Here is a 19,207-nt window from a genome sequence, read left to right on the forward strand (position 1 = left end):
GCCTGGTCCTGGCCCCGGAGCAGCCGCTGACCCTCGGGGTCCCCCCAGGACGTTCCTGCCCCTCTGAGCCTGGAGCAGCTGCTCCACCCATCACTGAGCCGTTGTTCGGTTATCGAGGATCTATCGGGGATCCGCCCGGATCTGGGATCCGCCACGCTGTGTTAATTTATATCCAAAGTTTTTAATAAAAGGGCTGGAGCCTCGTCTGTGCTGGTGCCGCCGTCCCGACGGATCCGGGTTGGGAAGGGGCCTGGCGCTGGAATGTGCCCTGTTCTGGGCAGCATTCCTGGTGTTTGCCAGGCTGTGCCCTGCTCCAGGTGCTGCTCCCGGTGTTTGAGGGGCTGTGCCCTGCTCCAGGTGCTGTTCCTGGTGTTTGCCAAGCTGTGCCACATTCCAGGTGCCATTCCTGATGTTTGAGGGGCTGTGCCTCACTCTAAGTACCACTCCTGGTGTTTGCCAGGCTGTGCCACATTCCAGGTGCCATTCCCGGTGTTTGAGGGGCCATGCCCCCCTCCAGGTGCCATTCCCGGTGTTTGAGGGGCCATGCCCCCCTCCAGGTGCCATTCCCGGTGTTTGAGGGGCTGTGCCTCACTCTAAGTGCCATTCCTGGTGTTTGCCAGGCTGTGCTGCATTCCAGGTGCCATTCCCGGTGTTTGAGGGGCCGTGCCCCCCTCCAGGTGCCATTCCCAGTGTTTCCCGGGCTGAGCCCCACTCCAGGCATCGTTCCCGGCGTTTTCTGGGGTCTGGCTCTGGCACGGAACGATCCGGAACCACCCGTACAAAGTTCATCCAAAGGAGCCACGAGGCCCCACTTAACCCCAGGTCAGCCCCAGTTCAGGCCCAGGTCAGCCCCAGTTCAAGCCCAGAATGGCCCCAGTTCAGCCCCACTTGAACCCCAGTTTGGCCCTAGTTCAACCCCAGTACTCTGAACTTAAGGGGTTTAAGGGACAAATATTTGGAATTCAGGTTTGGTTTTTTATGGGAATCCTCCCAGTGTGGGGGTTTGGAGGTGCAGGACGCATTGGGAGCCCAAACCATCCCAGATTTTGGGTTTATTCATCTCCTCCACCCCCAACCCCAACCCTGACCCCTTTCCCCAAAAAACTGAAACCACCAAAGGCAGCAAATACCGAAAAAAGCTCCTTTTTAACGCACTTCACAAAAGCAGAACAACGAGGGCCCGTCCCCCAGCCAGAGCCTGGGAAAAGGCTCCAGAATTGGATCGACTTCCCCCAAAAAAAAAAAACAAACAAAACCAAAAAAAAAAAAGAACAAAAACAAAAAAAAACCCCAAAAAATAATAATAATAATCCTATTTAGACCAAGTCGTCGTGGCAACTACGACCCATTAAATAGAGGCCCAGGGGTGACGGGTCACACAGAGCAATGGGGAGGAGGAACAGGGGATAAAACCCGGGGGATGAGCCCCGGGGCGGCGCGGCGCGGCGCGACACGGGGGTTTATCTGTACTGGTAACTCATGCTGTGCTCGCTCCTGCCGTAGCCGCCCTGTGACGCCTGGTACGAGCTGGGGGGGCCGCTGTAGTTCTGGGAGCCCGGGGAGTTGTAGTTGGACTGGGACGAGTATCCACCTGCGCAGCACGAGGAGGAGGAGGAGGAGGAAGAGGAAGGATTAGAGCGGCCGTGGGGCTGGAGCAGGGCCCCACACCCACCTGGGCGGTGCTGGGGTGTCAATACTGACCTGCCTTACCTTGGTACGAGGAGCCCCCGCCCCCGGAGCCCCCGTAGCCCCCGTGGGAGCCCGAGTTGTAGGAGCCGCCCCCGGAGTAGTTGTTGCCGCCGCCGCCGCGGCCGCTGTTGCCGCTGTAACCTGGGGACGGGGAAAATGTGGGGGTGAGGGCGTGGGCAGGGACCCCCAGCACCCCCAGGGGTCTCAGTTTAACTCAGCCAAGCCCCCAAGAGCCCAGAATTCCAGCAGGATTCGGATGCAGAGGGATCTGGGGCATTCTGAGGCATGGATTATACCCCAGGAATGTGCCCAGGGCTGGGCACCCACCTCACCTGTCCCCTCTCCCTGTCAGACTCATCCCAGCTCCAACCCCAAATCCTTCTTTTAACCCAAACCTCCCTTATTCACATCTCCAGCCCCAAATCCCTCTTTTAACCCAAACCTCCCCATATTTCCCAGCTCCAGCACCTGGGAGGGGCAGGAAGAACCCCTGGAGCTCCCTCCTGCCTGCCCCAGCCCAGAGGGGTCACCAGGTCCCCTCCAGCTGCTCCAGAGACAACCCTCAAACACCTTTAACCCAACTTTGGGCTCAAACCCAACCCCAACCCTGAAACCCCTGCCACCCCCAGCTCCCCTCTGCACTCACTGTATTTGCTCTCGTAGTTGTAGTCAGAGCCGCCGCCGGGCGAGTTGTACGAGTTGGAGTAGGAGTAGCCGCCCTGGCCGTGGCCGTAGCCCTTCTGCTTGCCCTGCCCGGGGCCGTAGCCGCCGTACTGGCCCTGCCCGTAGGGCTGCTGGCCCTGGTGGGTGCCGTAGCCGGAGCCGTACGAGGCCTTCTGGCCGCCGCCGCCGTGCTGCTGCTTCTTGCCGCCGTGCTTGGGCGGCGCGGGCGCCGTGTAGCCGTCCCCGCCCTGGTAGTAGGAGCCGTAGCCCGAGGAGCCGCCGCCGCCGCCCAAGTTGGAGTGGCCGCCGTTGCTGTAGAACTGGCCTGGACAGAGAGAGGAGGGTCAGGGTCCTGGGGGTGCAGCCCCTCCGGAGGGGAGAGGGTCTGTGAGGGTGGTCCGGAGGGGAGGAGGGTCTGTGAGGGTGAGGGTGGTTCGGAGGGGAGAGGGTCTGTGAGGGTGGTCTGGAGGGGAGGAGGATGGGTGAGGGTGGTCTGGAGGGGAGGAGGGTCTGTGAGGGTGAGGGTGGTCCGGAGGGGGAGGAGGGTCTGTGAGGGTGGTCTGGAGGGGAGAGGGTCTGTGAGGGTGAGGGTGGTTCGGAGGGGAGGAGGGTCAGTGAGGGTGGTCCGGAGGGGAGGAGGGTCTGTGAGGGTGGTTCAGAGGGGAGGAGGGTCTGTGAGGATGAGGGTGGTTCGGAGGGGAGAGGGTCTGTGAGGGTGGTCTGGAGGGGAGGAGGATGGGTGAGGGTGGTCTGGAGGGGAGGAGGGTCTGTGAGGGTGAGGGTGGTCCGGAGGGGAGGAGGGTCTGTGAGGGTGGTTTGGAGGGGAGGAGGGTCTGTGAGGATGAGGGTGGTCTGGAGCTGATGGAGACCCCTCAGCTCGCTGAGACTTCAGTGGGACCCCCTGTAAGTGCAGCAGAACCCCCCGTGTGGATCTGTCCCTGGGATTCCATTCCCATCCAGACCCTGCATCCGGGCCCATCCCCGTGATTCCAGCAGGATCCATCCCTGTGACTCCAGCAGGATCCATCCCTGTGACTCCAGCAGGATATTTCATCTGGATCCATCCCTGTGATTCCAGCAGGATCCACCCCTGTGACTCCAGCAGGATCCCCCATCTGGACCGATCGATCTCTGTGATTCCAGCAGGATCCATCCTGTGATTCCAGGACTCATCTGGATCCCTCCCTGTGATTCCAGCAGGATCTCCTATCTGGATTGATCCATTTTTGTGATTCCAGCAGGATCCAACCATGTGATTCCATCTGAATCCATCCCTGTAACTCCAGCAGGATCTCCTATCTGGATCCATCCCTGTAATTCCACCAGATCTCCCATCTGGATCCACCCTGGGCCTCCCTCAACCCCACAAATTCCAAACACCATCCCGGAGTGAGAGATGCTCTGGAATGAAAATCCTGCTCCAGGAATGAGGAACCCACACGACTGCACTGTTTATCTTCTCAGGATTTGGGTAATTCCATCTGGGATCCAGAGCTCATCTGGGCTTGACTTCATCTCTTCAGGGTCCCACAGCCAAACTCTTTTCCTGCCATTCCATGGAGAACTGGGAGCATCCAAAACCAATCTTATTTTTGAGGAAAAAAAAGCCACCGGAATCTAAAACCCTGTGGGATCAGGAGGGATCTGCCAGCAACGAAAAGGGGCAGAATTTGGTTAAAAAGGATCCAAGGAGTGAAATTCCACGTGCTTCACTTCCACAGCTCTGACTGATCCCAGGTGAATCCCAGCTCCATCCCCAAATCCCTTGGCTGCCAAGAGCTTCCGGAGGATTTAAATTCTGGGCTCATTCCGTGATTCTCTTCCAGGTCCCCTTTTCCATGAGAAGTTTTTATTCCTCTTCCACAGAAAATCCCGGATTCACTCTGCAGAAACGAGGCTCTGGGATAAATTTATCTCCAGGGTTGGAACAAAATTTGTTTGTGCTGGATCAGAGTCCCCTTGGGCCATCCCAAACCCCAAAATCCTGGGGTTTGGATCCAGAGCTGGAACTGGAGCTCTCCCACCTCAAGAGTCCCGGATTTTCCACTTTATCCCAGCATTCCAGGTGTAACTCTGAAGTTTTCATGCTTGACAGAATCAGCTGCGATTTTCCCCAAATCAGAGCTCAGGGACAGAAATGTCCAGCACCACGTGGTGGCTTGGGAAGGGCAGTTTGTCCACCTGGGAGGGATCCTAAGGATAATTTCTGGATCATCCAGGATGGGATCTGTCCCCTGGATAAACAGTCAGGACCTCCAACAATGGTTTTTTTTTTCAAAAAAAATTGGATAATTATTATTACCAATATTTTAAGGATCCACTGAACCCTTCTGGACTCAGTTTAAACCTGGAGCTTCCTTCTCCTTCTTTTTTGGTTAAATCAAGGAATTAACCCAAAGATGGGAACCATGGTGCCACCAAATCCAGCAGACAACTTTCAAAGGAATAAAGGACCAAAACGCTCGGAATTTGGTGGATTCCGAGACTCAAGCCACTTCCAAAATTCCCCTCAATTCCTGATTTTGGGGATATCTCATGCTTCAGGTGACTGAAGCACTTTGCTCCAAGAGCCCATTTCCATGGCAACCAAGGACTCCATGGATTTCCCAAAGCATCCAAGACATTCCCCAATGCCTGGATATTTATTTATTGGATCAGGATGGGGAGCACAGGAACAATTCCCAGAGCCCAGTCTGGTTCAGAGGATTTGCTTCAGCACACGGGCAAATCCAAGCATTCCAGCAATCAGGGAATTTCACATCTTTAAAAGGCTGGGCTGGACCAGATCCATGTGGAAAAGTCTTCCCAACACCCAGAGGGGTCTGACCCAATCTCTGGGATTTATTAAAAGGATTGAATTTTCTAAGAAAAAACCCTTGCTGTAAGCTAAGACAGAACTGATGAAAACGCTTTGGTTTCCATAAAAACCAAGAACTATTAAAATAAAAAAGCTTCCCCTCCCTTGAGGCATTTCCTGGGAGATCTGAGTCCCCTCACGATGGCACCTGTTGGGATTTTGGGTGGAAAAAGGCACTTACTGTAGCCAGCAGTGGCAGAATTCCCTCCGTAGCCGTAGCTCCCGTACCCAGCGCCTGCAGAGGACGGAAATGTTGGAATAAACAGAGATCCCAAGGGTGAAATGTCCTGAATTTGGGGGGCCATTCCCCCATGGAGGGCTCCAGGAAATCCAACTGACATGGACACAATGCCAGAGGGGGATTTGTCTCCTCACAGGAATTTGGGGGCTCTGGAACACCCAGGACACAACACCAGAAGGGAATCTGTTCCCTCACAGGGATCTGGGGGCTCTGGAATATCCAGGACACAACACCAGAGGGGGATTTGTTCCCTCACAGGGATCTGGGGGGCTCTGGAATGTCCAGGAGCCATAGACACAACACCAGAGGGGGATTTTCTCCCACATGGGGATTTGGGGGGCTCTGGAATGTATAGAACACAACACCAGAGGGGGATTTGTTCCCTGACAGGGATCTGGGGGCTCTGGAATATCCAGAACACAACACCAGAGGGGGATTTGTTCCCTGACAGGGATCTGGGGGCTCTGGAATATCCAGGACACAACACCAGAGGGGAATTTGCTCCCACATGGGGATTTGGGGGGCTCTGGAATGTATAGAACACAGCACCAGAGGGGGATTTGTTCCCTGACAGGGATCTGGGGGCTCTGGAACATTCAGGACCCACAGCCACAACACCAGAGGAGCAGGGGATGTCATTCCCCCATGGAGAGTTCTGGAACCTGCAGGTGCCGTGGGTGTGACCCCAGGGATGGGTGTGATGCCCAGGGGTGGCAGGGAGCCCCCCGGGGTGCTGCTGGCCCTCACCTGTGTTCATGTAGCCGCCGTGGTTGCCCCCGAAGCCGCCCCGGCCTCTGCCCCGGCCCCGCATGTTTCCGCCCCGGCCGCGGCCCCGCATGTTGGGGGGCGGGGGGGCCTCGTTGTGCATGGGGCCGCCTCCCATCCCAAATCCTGGGTTGTGCTGCTGTGGGGACAAGGAGGGGGGACACAGGTGTCACTTGGAGGAGCTGGGGTGAGGGATTCCCCGAAAACCTCCCAAAACTGAGTCTCAGGGTGGCGCTCCCCCCAAAACAAGAGCCACCGAGGTGGACCCCAAATTCAGGCACCTCCAAATCCAGAGGGGTTTTGCTGCAAAACCTGATGGGTTTGGGGCTTCCAAACCATTTGTTCTACTCCCAGGAAAGGATCCAACCCCAGAGCCAATGGCTGGTGGGTTACACCCCAGGTTTTTTCCCATTCCAGACCAGTTCCCATTGGTCTTTTCCAATTTCAGACCAGTTCCCATCAGTCTTTTCCTGTTTTAGACCAGTCCTGATCTGTATTTTCTGATCTTAGCCTGGTTCCCATCAGTCTTTTCCCACTCCACACCAGTTCCCACCACTCTTTCCCCACTGCAGAGCTGTGGGATTGGGGATTTCACTCACTTTGACTGGGAATTTGGGGCCGCCCCTGGCTGGAACGGGGGCTCTTTTTTTCTTGTTCTGCTCGATGGCAACGGGAGCATCTGGGAACAGCTTCTCCAGGGCAGCCAGGGCTGCGTAGGCTTTGGCCACCTTCTTGTTTGAGCCAGCACCTTGGAACTTCTGCCCGTCCACCTCCACCTTGGAAAGGGATGGAACCACACATTGAAGCGGGAAAGGGCAGGAAAAGACTGGAGACCTACAGGGAATCCCACAGCTGGAAGTGTCACAGGCTGTCCCTGCCCATTAATGAGCTGTAAAAGGTTTCTCCCAAGCCAAACCTCTTGGATTTGAGGATTTAAACTCTTGGGAAGGGGATGAGGTGCCTTTCCAAGCTCCTCTCCCACCCAAGAGCTCTGGATGGAGCCGCTGGGGAGGGCAGGGGGCCCTGTGGTGTCCCCTCACCTCCATGACAAAGCGCTTGTCGTGGCTGCCGCCCGTCTCTGAGATCAGCTCGTACTTGAGCCCGCGCCGCTTCTCGTTCAGCTCCATCACCGGGTTCTTGCCGTGCTTGGTCAGGATTGGTCCCTGCTGCTTCACGTTCTGCGGGTGGACAAGGGCTGGCTGAGCCCCAAAATGTCCCCAGCGCACACAGAATTGCTCCCCAGCTTTTTTGGGAAGGACACCAAGGATCCACTCCCGCCTCCTGCTTTCACCAGGAGTGATGCAAACCCACCCCAAACCAGCACCAGCACGGCTGCCACGGTGCCACGTGTCCCCTGCCGTGTCCCCCACCCACCTCAGGGGTCTGATCCGAGGGGGGCGAGGCTGCCGTGGGCGTTGACACCGTTTCCACCACGGGCGGAGGAGCCACCACCACCGGCTTGGTCTCCGTCTCCTCCGCCGACTCGTCGCCCTTGCTGGAGTCCTTGCCCTCCACCCCGGTGGGCAAACCCATGTCCTGCAGCACCTGGGGGGCAGCAGGGAGGTCAGCAAAGCTGCTCCAGGCCTTTTATCGACTCTCTGTAATGCTCAGCATTCCCAAATCCTGCGGGCACTCCAGGGGACACTTGAGGATGGCAGCTCCTGGTGCTGCTCCCATCCCACCCTGGAGGTTCTGGTAGTTTTCCCATTTCCATTCCCACTCCCATCCCATTCCCATTCCCATTCCCATTCCCATCCCATTCCATTCCCATTGCTATTTCCATTTCCATTCTCATTCCCATCCCCACTCCCATTCTGATTCTCATTCCCACTCTCATTCTCATTCCCATCCCCATCCCCATTCCCACTCCCCCTCCCCCTCCCATCCCCATCCCATTCCACTCCACTCCCACTCTCATTCCCACTCCCATTCCCATCCCATCCCATCCCCATCCCATTCCCATCCCCATCCCATTCCCATCCCCATCCCATTCCCATCCTCATCCCATTCCCATTCCCATTCCCATTCCACTACCATTCCCATTCCTACTCCCATTCTCATTCCCACTCCCATTCCCACTCCCATCCCATTTCCATCACACTCCCATCCCCACTCCCCTTCCCACCCCACCTTCACAGCCACGTGCAGCTTGGCCGTTTTCTTGGAGGGCCCCGAGGCCTCGAAGGTGCTGCCGTCGATCTCCACGGACATGGTGAAGATGGGCGCGTGCACGGGGCCGGTCTGGGACACCAGCTTGTACTGGAGCCCTGGTTTGAGCTGGTTCAGCTTCATCAGCGCGTTCATGGCCTGGGGAGGCTCCAGCTTCTCCTCTGCAGGGGCAAAGCCGACACCGAGCGTTTGTGGCTGTTTGGCGGCTCCTTCCAAGAAGCAAAGCTGATTCCAGGCCAGTATTTTCCAGTTTGGGGCCAGTTCTAATTGGTATTTTTTAGTTTCAGGCCAGTCCTGATGGGCATTTGCTAATTCCAGACCAGTTTCCATGGGTCTGTTCCCATTGCAGACCAGCTCCCACCAGTATTTTCCAATTGCAAATCAGTTCTGACCAGTCTTTTTCCATTTTAGACCAGGCCCAACCAGTATTTTCTGAACTCAGACCACTTCCAACTGGTCTTTTCTCTTTTTAGACAAGTTCCCACTGGTCTTTTCTCATTCCAGACCTCTTCCCATTGACCCTTCCCAATTCCAGACCAGGCCCCATTGATCCTTTCCAATTCCAGACCAGTCCCCATTGACCCTTCCCAATTCCAGACCAGTCCCCATTGATCCTTTCCAATTCCAGACCAGTTCTCACTGGTCTTTTCTCATTCCAGACCTCTTCCCATTGACCTTTCCCTATTCCAGACCAGTCCCCATTGATCTTTTCCAATTCCAGACCAGTTCTCACTGGTCTTTTCCTACTTCATACCAGTTCCCATCAGTCTTTTCCACCTCCCAGACCAATCCTGACCTTTTCTTCCCTGGTTTCAATTCTGCCCAGCACAAATCTCCACTTTTAAGTTATTTTATCCATCCCCACACCCTGTACCCCCAATCTACAGCCCCCCAAGCCCCCAGCCCTGCACTGAGCACCCCCAGTTCCCACCCCAGTTCCCCTCAGGCCGTACCTACCTCTCGTTAACTCAATACCTTTTTTCTGAATCTTCTTTTTCTTTTTGCTGGGGGATTTCTCCTCCCCGTCCTCCTCCATCGGCCGCTTCATAGGGGTGACGGCATACGTGGTGCTGGGCGGGATCTGAACTGCAGAACGAGCACAACACTCCCTAAATCCCCTGTTTTCCACCCAAATCCTCGGGTTGGAGTGCAGGGTTGCTCCCTCCCAGTACGTACCAGTATAATCGACTGGGTTCTCGTTCTTTGGTTTCTTGGGCATTTTGGAGGGCAGGGGATCCATGCCCAGGACCTTGTGGAGCTGGCCGAAGGCGGCGAGCCGCAGGGCGTGCTGGGGACAGGAGTGGGGGTCAGCGGGAGCTGCCAGAGACCCCCTGCTCACAGCAGCCCCCCACAGCCCCCCTGCACCAATCCACATCCTCAAAGGGGCTCTCCAGATTGAGTCTTTTGGGGACTTTCGCCCAAAAAGGGGCCTTGGGGCAATTCGCTGCTCAACACCTGATTCTTTGCTCTGGGTGGCCAAACTATGGGGCCCACAGGGGTGGCCTGGTGGAGTGACCATGGCACCGAGTGACCACAGCACTGAGTGACCACAGCACCGAGTGACCACAGCACCGAGTGACCACAGCACTGAGTGACCACAGCACCGAGTGACCACAGCACCGAGTGACCACAGCACTGAGTGATCACAGCAGCATGTGGCCATGGTGCTGAGTGACCACGGCACCGAGTGACCACGGTGCTGAGTGACCACAGTGCTGAGTGACCACGATGCCAAGTGACCACGGGTCTAATCTATGGCGGCCAAGGGAGCTGGGAGCAGAGCGAGCCGGGGATCGGGAAGGGCCGGATGGAGGTCACACTATACCTGAGCACTCTGTGTGATATCTTCCCTTTGTTGTCTGTCTAGATGCCCAATAGCATCAGTGGCTTCTTTTTCACAAGGGTCATAAATACCAGAACCATCTGAAGGCAGGAAACAAGGAAGATATGCAGAGAATTATCCCGGGTCTCTACCCTAAATTCCCTGGGGCAGCTCCCGAGGCGCGGCTCGCCGGGTTTCTGTGGGATCGGCCTCCCGGGAGCCGAACTCTGGCGCCTCTCCCTACGGGGCAGGGCCGGGAATCTCCGCGTGCCCGTGGGGACGGAGGGGCTCCCGACCGCCGGCACCCCCCGCGCTCCTCCCGGCCGGAGCTCACCTGGCCGAGCTCAGAGCTCACCTGGCCGAGCTCACCTGGCCGGAGATCAGAGCTCACCTGGCCGAGCTCGCCTGGCCAAGCTCACCTGGCCGAGCTGAGAGCTCACCTGGCCAGAGCTCAGAGCTCACCTGGCTGAGCTCACCAAGCCGGAGCTCACCTGGCTGGAGCTCACCAGACCAGAGCTCAGAGCTCACCTGGCCGAGCTCACCAAGCCGGAGCTCACCTGGCTGGAGCTCACCAGACCAGAGCTCAGAGCTCACCTGGCCGAGCTCACCTGGCCGAGCTTAGAGTTCACCTGGGCAGAGCTCAGAGCTCGCCTGGCCGAGCTCACGCGGGCAGAGCTCACCTGGCCGAGCTTAGAGCTCACCTGGGCAGAGCTCAGAGCTCGCCTGGCCGAGCTCACCTGGGCAGAGCTCACCTGGCCGAGCTCACGTGGGCAGAGCTCAGAGCTCACCTGGCCGAGCTCACGTGGGCAGAGCTCACCTGGCATGACGATGCCCGAGGCCAGGCACTCCAGCACGCGGCGCAGCGCCTCGCCCGCGCCCATCGGCCGGTTCGCCGTCCCGATGGATTTCTCACACAGCAGCTCCAGAGGCTGCAAGGCAAGGAGGGAAGTGAGGGCAGGGAGAGGGGAGAGAGAGCCTGGAGAGGGACCTGGAAAGGGATCCCAGGAAATGGAACTCTGGAAATGGGGCCTGGGAGAGGGATCCTAGAGAGGAACCCTCAAAAAGAGATCCCAGCAAATGGACCCCAGGAAAAGGGGCCTGGGAGAGGGATCTGGGAAAGGGATCCCAGAGAGGGACCTGGGAAACGAATCCCAGGAAATGGAACCCTGGGAAAGGGACCCCAGAGAGGGACCCCTGGGAGAGGGATCCTGTAGAGGGACCTGGAAAAGGGATCTCAGGAAATGGACCCCGGAAAAAGGGGCTTGGCAAAGGGATCCCAGAGAGGAACCCTGGGAAAGGGATCCCAGAGAGGAACCCCTAGAAAAGGGATCCCAGGAAATGGACCCTTGGAAAAGGGATCCCACAGAGGGACCTGGAAAAGGGATCCCATAGAAGGACCTGGGAAAGGGATCCCAGACAGGGACATGGGACATGGGAAAGGATCCCAGAGAGGGACCCCTGAAAAAGGGATCTCAGGAAATGGACCCCTGGAAAAGGATCCCAGAGAGGGACCCCTGAAAAAGGGATCCCAGGAAATGGACCCATGGAAAGGGGGCCTGGGAAAGGGATCCCATAGAGGGACCCCAGGAAACACGTTGGGAAATGGGAGCCCTGCAAAGGGACCCAGGAAAGGACTCCAGGGAAGGGACTCATCTGGGAGCAGCTTCTGGTGCCCAAAGCAGGAGAGGAGCCAGGCTGTGGAAGTCATGAATGGATAAAACATTTGATAACAATGTGATTTGGTAATTAATAAAACAAGCTGATGAAGTGATTTGGTAAGATAAAGTTGTTTGATAACTGATAAAACCGTTTGTTAATTGATAAAGGAAACTGATGATGGTATTTGAGGACAGCATGGTTTGGTAACTGATAAAGTGATTTGACAACTGATAAAACTATTTGATAACTAGACTTGAAAATTAATAAAACAATTTCAAAATAACGCCATTTGTTACTTAATATTTGATGATAACATGATTTGAAAATTTATAAAACAATTTGATAATGATAATGATGTGGTTTGATAACTGATAAAACAATTTGATAGTAACAAGACTTGACAGCTGATAACACTGGCAATAGTGTGATTTGGTAGCTGATAAAATGTTTTGATAATAACGTGACTTAATAATTGATAAAACAAGTCGATAGTAAGGTGAGTTGATAACTGATAAAGCAATTCAATAACAACCTCAGCTGACAACTGACAAAGCAATTCAGTAACGAGGTAAGCTGATAATTCATTACCAATCTGATAACAACATGAGCTCATAATTAGCTGATAATTGATAAACCCATGTGCACCACAGACATTTGATTTGTGTCTCTGAGTGCAGAGAAGCCGTCCATCCACAGCAATCCCCAACCTGGGGAAGGGGACGTGCCTGGAACCTCGGGAAAGAGCAGAGCTGCACTGGGAGAAAGCTGCCACCCCCCAGAAGGGGAAAAGGGAATGAATGAAGGAATTACCCATCCTCGGAGCGGGGCCCAGGTGGGAACGCGCGTGCACAGGTCCCGCAGCACCCGGATCACGATGACGCACGACTTCAGCCCGTTGGCCCTGGCCTGGAAGCGGAACCAAACCGGACAGGGGCTCACCGAGCGCCCGCCCGCGCCGCCGACGCTCCCTCCAGGTGCTGCTTTGCCGAGGGAAAGCCGGAGCCCGGGCCCGGAGCCGCCACAGCCGAGGCCTGGCCAAAGCCTCAGCCAAGCTCCCAGCCAAGGGGTTGGCCAAGGTCTTAGCCAAGCTCCTAGCCGAGGAGTTGGCCGTGGTCTTAGCCAAGGAGTTGGCCAAGGTGTTAGCCAACATCCTAGCCAAGGAATTGGCCGAAGCCTCAGCCAAGCTCCTAGCCAAGGGGTTGGCCAAGGTCTTAGCCAAGGGCTTAGCCGAGAGGTTGGCCAAGGCCTTAGCCAAGGAGTTGGCCAAGGAGTCGGCCAAGGTCTTAGCCAAGGGGTTGGCCAAGGCCTCAGCCAAAGAGTTGGCCAAGGAGTTGGCCAAGATCTTAGCTAAGGGCTTAGCGGAAGGGTTGGCCATGTGGTTGGCCAAGGTCTTAGCTAAGGTGTTGGCCAAGGGGCTGGCCAAGGTCTTAACCAAGGTCTTGGCCGAGGGGACGTTCCTCCTCACACAGAGCGGCAGCTCCGCGGCTACTCCATACAAAGGCTCCTAAGTCACTGCAGCGCCCACAGTCCGGCACCTCCGAGCGGCCGGCGGCCACTTGGAACTCCAACTCCAACAAGAACACTCAGCCCCTTAAAAGAGTTTTACCAACGCTTCTACTTAAAGATAAATATAAGAACAAAATGCAAACCTGGAACCACTTGGCGTGGCGCAGAGACGCCAAGGCAGCAAGGCATTTCTGCCTGTCCAGAACGTCCGGGGAGTCGGTGACTGAGAGCGTTTCTAGTCGTGGATGGAATAAGAAGACAAGGCACGGTTTGACCAAGGGGCTTCTGTCGGGCCGAGGGGGATGAGGCAGCATCCTAACGGGCAGCTGAGGCTCCCAAAAAATCCTGCAGGGATGCTGGGAGCGGGAGGGAAGGGGCTGCGGCCTCGCCTGGACACTGGGGAAGCTCGACTCCCAGGGAGGGATGGACTGGAATGTGTGCTGGGAGAAGGAGGAGGAAGAGGAGGAGGAGACCGGGCGTGAGGCTCGGTGGAGGGCACAGCAATAAATCCTGGGTGGATGGAGAGGCGGCGGCGAGGCCGGCACGGGGAAATTTGAGGGGGTGAGAGCCCGGCTCCAGCTGGAGCACAGGGAGGGCAGGAGGGAAGGGCCAGGCTGGAGAGGATCCAGGGAACCCTCCGCCCGGAAGGATGGCTGCCCCGGCCCCGGCCCGCGACAGAGAACGTCCTGTTGGTCAAAGGTCCAGCGTCCCTAAAATCGACAAACTAGAAGGCTCGGAGACGAGGTCAGAGATCAACACCAGAGATCAACAATCAAGAGCACAAAGAGGTCCCGGTTTGTGCTGCAGCAAAACTGAGGAAGGGCCTCAAGTTGCCCAAAGTTGCTCGAGATCAGGGTTTTAGATAAGGCTAGTGCGGAGCGGGGGAACCGCCGGCCCTACGGAGCCCATGGGAATTGGAGCGCACAACCAGCAGCTGCTGGATTCTGATTCCAAAGGGAATTTGGAGAAGCTAACTTTATCCAAAACTCTGCATCGCTTTCTGGAATTGTGAACCTGAGGTGCTGCGAGAGCCACGCCAGGAGCCCCGAGCACCCGGTGTTCTGCTGCAACACACACCGGGGAACATCCCGGAACATCCCGGTTCATGGACATGCAACTCCTCGCACAAGAAGCCTTCGAGAGGGGTTTTTGTTTTGGGTTTCTTAAACAAATCTGGTTTCTATTTTTATGTCACTGCACTGACATGGCCGGGGGACAAACCACGAGTAATACAACGAGATGATGAATTAGTGAACTAAAGGCCCAAGTGGAACCAAAAGAAAGGATAAAATAATAATACTCAAAAAAAAAAAAAACAAAAAAACCCCAAAATAGAGCAAAAATCCAGCATGAAAGGTGCTCCTCAGCTTCGGAAGCTCGGTCGGGTAAAGCACACCCGGGATCTCTCAGTGAGGGTGGCACAGTGAAGGAATTTGGTGAGGATCTGGCCACAAGAGCTGCCATGGCTCCGGCTGAAGCTGAAGAGCACTTTCCCGCTCGCTAGCCGCGGGACGCCCCGCGCCGGCCGGCCGTACCTCCGGCCAGCTGCTTCTCCAGCTCCTCCCTGACCACGGGCGACGTCAGGTGGATGGTCAGGCTCAGGGGGGGCTCCTTGGTGTTCTTGATGATGATGGCGGCGTCGCCCACGGACTGGATGATCTCGTACTTGTCCTCGGTGATCGCCTGCGGCGTTGGGGTGGAGATGGGTTGGAGTGAGAGGGGTTCCAAAGTGCCTTCCAACCCAAACCATTCCACGGTTTCATCATCCCAGAGCCCTGGGAATGTTCTGCTGGAGCAGGGAAGGCTCTGGGGAGACCTTGGAGCTCCTTCCAGTGCCTAAAGGGGCTCCAGGAGAGCTGGAGAGGGACACAAGGGATGGAGGGACAGGACAAGAGAATGGCTTCACTCTGGGAAAAGGGGGGTTTAGATGGGTTTGGGGAAGGAATTCCTGCCTGTGAGGGCAGGAAGGGGCTGGGACAGAATTCCCAGAGAAGCTGTGACTGCCCCTGGGTCCCTGGAAGTGCCCAAGGCTAGGCTGGACAGGTTTGGGGCCTGTGGAAGGCGTCCCTGCCCATGAAGAGGATGAGCTCCAAAATCCCTTCCAACCCAAACCATTCCACAATTAACAAGGACAGATTCATTTAGCAATCCTAAAGAATGCTACCACACGCCTCTGGAAATGGCTTTTCCAAGCCAGAGCAGGGGGACCAGAACCATCCCAAAGGGAATTTCCCCGTGAGCTCCACTCACCGCCAGCTGCACTCCCAGGTTATCGGCGACCTTCTCCAGGAGCTTGGCCGTGGGTTTGTCTTTGCACAGCAGCACCAGCTCCAGGTCCAGGTCCCCCTTCAGCAGGAGGCCCTTGGCCACCAGCCCCACGCGCATCACCCCCCGCAGGGTCCTCGTCAGCTGCTCCGTGGCCTTCTGATCCCTGGGAAAGCACGGGAGAGGGTCATGAGGGTGGGATTCACTGCCTGGTGATGCCCCATCCAACTGGAAGAATAGATCCCTGAGGATCAACCCGGAGCCTTGGTTAATTCCCCAGCCAGGGAAGACACCTTTTCCATGAGCACGATGGGGTTTTTAGGGAGCTAAGTGAATTTTAGGGAGCCCCATCCAACTGGAAGAATGGATCCGTGAGGATCAACCTGGAGCACTCCCCTCATCCTTGCCTTGGTTAATTCCCCAGCCAGGTAAGACAACTTTTCAGCAGCACAAGAGGGTTTTCAGGGAGCTAAGCGAATTTTAGGGAGCCTCATCCAACTGGAAGAATGAACCCATGAGGATCAACCTCGAGCACTCCCCTCATCCCTGCCTTGGTTAATTCCCCACAAGTCCCCAGCCAGGGAAGACAACTTTTCCACCAATTTTTCCAAGCAGGTTTTTAGGGGGCTAAGCGAATTTTAGGGCTCTAAAGCAGGACAATCCCACCAGCAGCCCCACGGCTCACCCTCCTTCCTTGCTCTCCTCCTCGGCCGCCGTCTCCATGGACTCGCTCTCCGGCTGCTCCCCGCTGACCTTCTCCTGCTCGTCGATCCAGTCGGAGACGGCTTTGAGCGCCCGCTCCGTGTGGGACACCATGTTCTGCACGGCCTCCAGCTCCTCCTGCGTGGGGTACACGGCCGAGTGCTTGGCCATCACGTGCCGGTCGTCGTTCACAAAGATCCGCATCGGGCGCTGCGAGGGCAGGAATGGTTGGGAATGGTTGGGAATGGTTGGGATTATTTAGGGAAGTGCCAGGACACGGACGTTCACCCCACGCCCGGGAATCCACCCGTCCCTTACCATTTTTGTTTTCTGCTGCCTGCCTGAAGGTTTCTGAGGGGTTTATTTGGATTTTTCTGGCGAGCAGAGCGTCGCGGCAGCGCGGCGTTGCGGGATCTGAAACGACAGAGAGCGGGTGAGCCGGGGCAGCCAGAGCAGCCTGGGGCACATGCTGGAGCTGGAAGCACAACAGCAATTAGACAGATCCCAACTCATTAGCCAGAGCCCAGCGCTCTGCTCCTCATATCCCCGAGAGCTGCAGGCTGACAATGGAGGAGCACTGAGCATTAATCCTTATTCCCGTTCATTCCCAGGAGGTTTTCCCATGGAATGGCACTTTTCTAAAGCCCTCATCTCCAAAGCAGACAGAACTCCCCTCTCCACACTGGAGCAGCTGCCCTGGGAAACCCAGGTGGGAACCCAGCGCTCAGAAGTCCTAGAATTCAACAGATTCAGCCCAAGTGACACCAAATTCCTGCCTTTTTGTGGGAACCGCCCCCAGCTGGGGCAGAGGAGCCTTTTGTTCCAATTCCTTTTTGTTCAAATTTGTTCCAAGCTCACCCACAGCTGGGGCTCACAATTTTAGGATAAAAACCAGGAAATCTCATTCCCTCCAGCCACTGTACGGACACACAATTCCATCCAAGGAAACCCCCCCCGATTCCAATCCTGCCAGTTCATTCAGAGGATGACTTAATAGCGCCATAAATCTGTATTTAATTGTAATTAAGCCCCGACCGGCGCCGGCTGAGCAGGGAGAATCATTCCCAAGGAGCCACATGGCATCTCCTGGTGCTTTCTGCTCTGGGCTGGGCCCTGCAGGCCCCATTATTTTCCTTAGAATTCCCTCAGTTTCCTTCAGGCTGGATAAGGAAAGGGTTGAAATCCCCCCGGTTGTTCCTACAATCAGAATCACAGCTTTGTCCCTGTTATCCCTCTTCTAAGATTTCTGGAGGGAGAAATCTGGGAGCTGATGCTGCAGCACCACCAGACCTGTGTCTCTTGAGGAGAAGAACCACAGATTCAGTTAAACCAGGAGCCAAATCCTGACAGAAACAATCCCTGCCCTTGGAAACGGGACAAACTCTGGAATATCACCTGGTTTCGGCCTCACTCCCTCCTCCACTCCACCCCCGGCAGGAATTCACCAAACTTCCCGCGCTCCCAAGGGAAGGAGTGACTCTCCCGAAGGCGTTTTTGGGAGGACGGAGGGAAAAACAACCAAAGGACGTAAAAGGCTGGAATTTCTGCCCTGAACGTGGGAAAGCGTGACCCAGGCGAAGCCACGCTCGGGCTCAAGGCCGCGTTTCAAGAACGAATTGGTCGCTTTTATCTGAGTTCTGGCACCTGCCCGGGATGGATGAGGAACAGCACGACCCTCCAGCGCAGCGCAGGAGCCCCGGGAGCGCGGATCCCAGCGGGAATCCCGGAATGAGGGGGACACAAAGCCCTCGGTCCCCGCGGAGGGAAGGGGGTGCTGGATCTCTGTGCCCCTAAACCCTCCAGAAACGGAGCGGCCGCGGGTAACGGGGCTGGAGCAGCGGGAGCCGTGAGGGAGCAGGGACAGGGGCCCAGAAAAGCTGAGCAGAGGAGGAGAATGAGAATCCTGGTCCTGAGCGGGGAGAAGGGCTAAAATCCCCCCAAGGGGACGATCCCACTGCAATTCCCGGCCTGGGATGAGGTGCGATGGGGAGGGAAGAGGGGTTTAAGCCCCTCCAAGGGGGTGATCCCACCTCCTCCATGGTGCCCCCCTGAACATCCCACCAGGGCCGGCTGAGGGGGTCGGGAAAGGACCGGCCCGGCCCCCCTCAGACCCCCCATGCCCGTCCCCACTCCAGGGCAGGGCCGCGGGGCAGAAAGGAGGAGGGGGCGCGGGGCCCGGGGGTGAGGAGGGGGCGCGGGGGGTGAGGAGGGGGCGCGGGGGCCGCCGGGCGCTGCCGCCATTTGCAAACGCGGCGCGAACAAAGCGGCGCCGGCCAGAAACGAGCGGAGTCCGGGGCAGCCCCGTGCGACACCCGCGTTCCCCGGGCGGCGGCTCGATCCCCCCCCCCGTCCCTCGGGCCGCTGCTGAGGGGGGTCCGTGAGGGGGCCCGGCCGCCCCCCCCACCCTCCCCTCACTCACCGCCGCCATTTTGTCTGCACACAATGGGCAGGGCGGGAGGGAGGGGACACGGGGGGGGCCGGGTCACCACGTCCCGCCGCCCCCCCCCGCCTCACCGCCCCCCCACACACCTCACACCGGCTCCTCCCGCCCCAGCACCGCCCCGGCCCGGCCCGGCTCGGCCCGGCCGGCTCGGCGCGGCTTCCCCCCCGCGCGGCGTGGGCACGGCTCCTACCGGGGCTCTGCCGGCGGTGCCTCGCGGGGGCGGCCCGGCCCGGCCCGGCCGGCGGGGCCCGGGAAGGGCCGGAGCGGGGCCGGAGCGGCCGCGGCGGGGCCGGAGCGGGGCCGGAGCGGGGGCCGGAGCGGCGGCGCCGGGACTGCGGCGGGGGCGGGGCCGCCGCCGGCGGGGGGCGCGCGCGCGCCGGGTGGGGCGGGGCCACGGGGAGCGCGGCCGCCGCGGGCCAATTGGAG

General features: G+C 57.5%; 1 protein-coding gene across 1 annotated transcript; it reads right to left on the reverse strand.

The window, feature by feature from the left end:
- Positions 1-1,245: 1,245 nt before the first annotated feature.
- ILF3 (interleukin enhancer binding factor 3) lies at positions 1,246-18,782 on the reverse strand. Its single transcript, XM_058821404.1, has 20 exons — positions 18,758-18,782; positions 16,657-16,752; positions 16,322-16,548; positions 15,622-15,802; positions 14,907-15,054; positions 13,515-13,606; positions 12,676-12,771; positions 11,024-11,135; positions 10,210-10,307; positions 9,561-9,672; positions 9,342-9,470; positions 8,346-8,545; positions 7,590-7,760; positions 7,256-7,393; positions 6,815-6,991; positions 6,198-6,354; positions 5,391-5,444; positions 2,336-2,677; positions 1,711-1,830; positions 1,246-1,591 (listed from the first exon to the last, which is right to left on the reverse strand). Exons 2-20 carry the CDS (start codon positions 16,657-16,659, stop codon positions 1,461-1,463), a joined length of 2,688 nt encoding a protein of 895 aa, XP_058677387.1. The 5' UTR covers positions 16,660-16,752; positions 18,758-18,782; the 3' UTR covers positions 1,246-1,460.
- Positions 18,783-19,207: the final 425 nt, after the last annotated feature.

This window comes from Ammospiza caudacuta, chromosome 29 (assembly GCF_027887145.1).
Source record: "Ammospiza caudacuta isolate bAmmCau1 chromosome 29, bAmmCau1.pri, whole genome shotgun sequence".
NCBI lineage: Eukaryota > Metazoa > Chordata > Aves > Passeriformes > Passerellidae > Ammospiza > Ammospiza caudacuta.

Bases quoted from the DNA above. Each gene is read 5' to 3' on its own strand.
- ILF3 (XM_058821404.1), bottom strand. The intron at 10,308-11,023 runs GTGAGCTCTGCC...TCCTGCCTTCAG, and splicing joins CTCGGGCATCGTCATGCCAG to ATGGTTCTGGTATTTATGAC. The intron at 9,673-10,209 runs GTATAGTGTGAC...TCCTGTCCCCAG, and splicing joins ATATCACACAGAGTGCTCAG to CACGCCCTGCGGCTCGCCGC.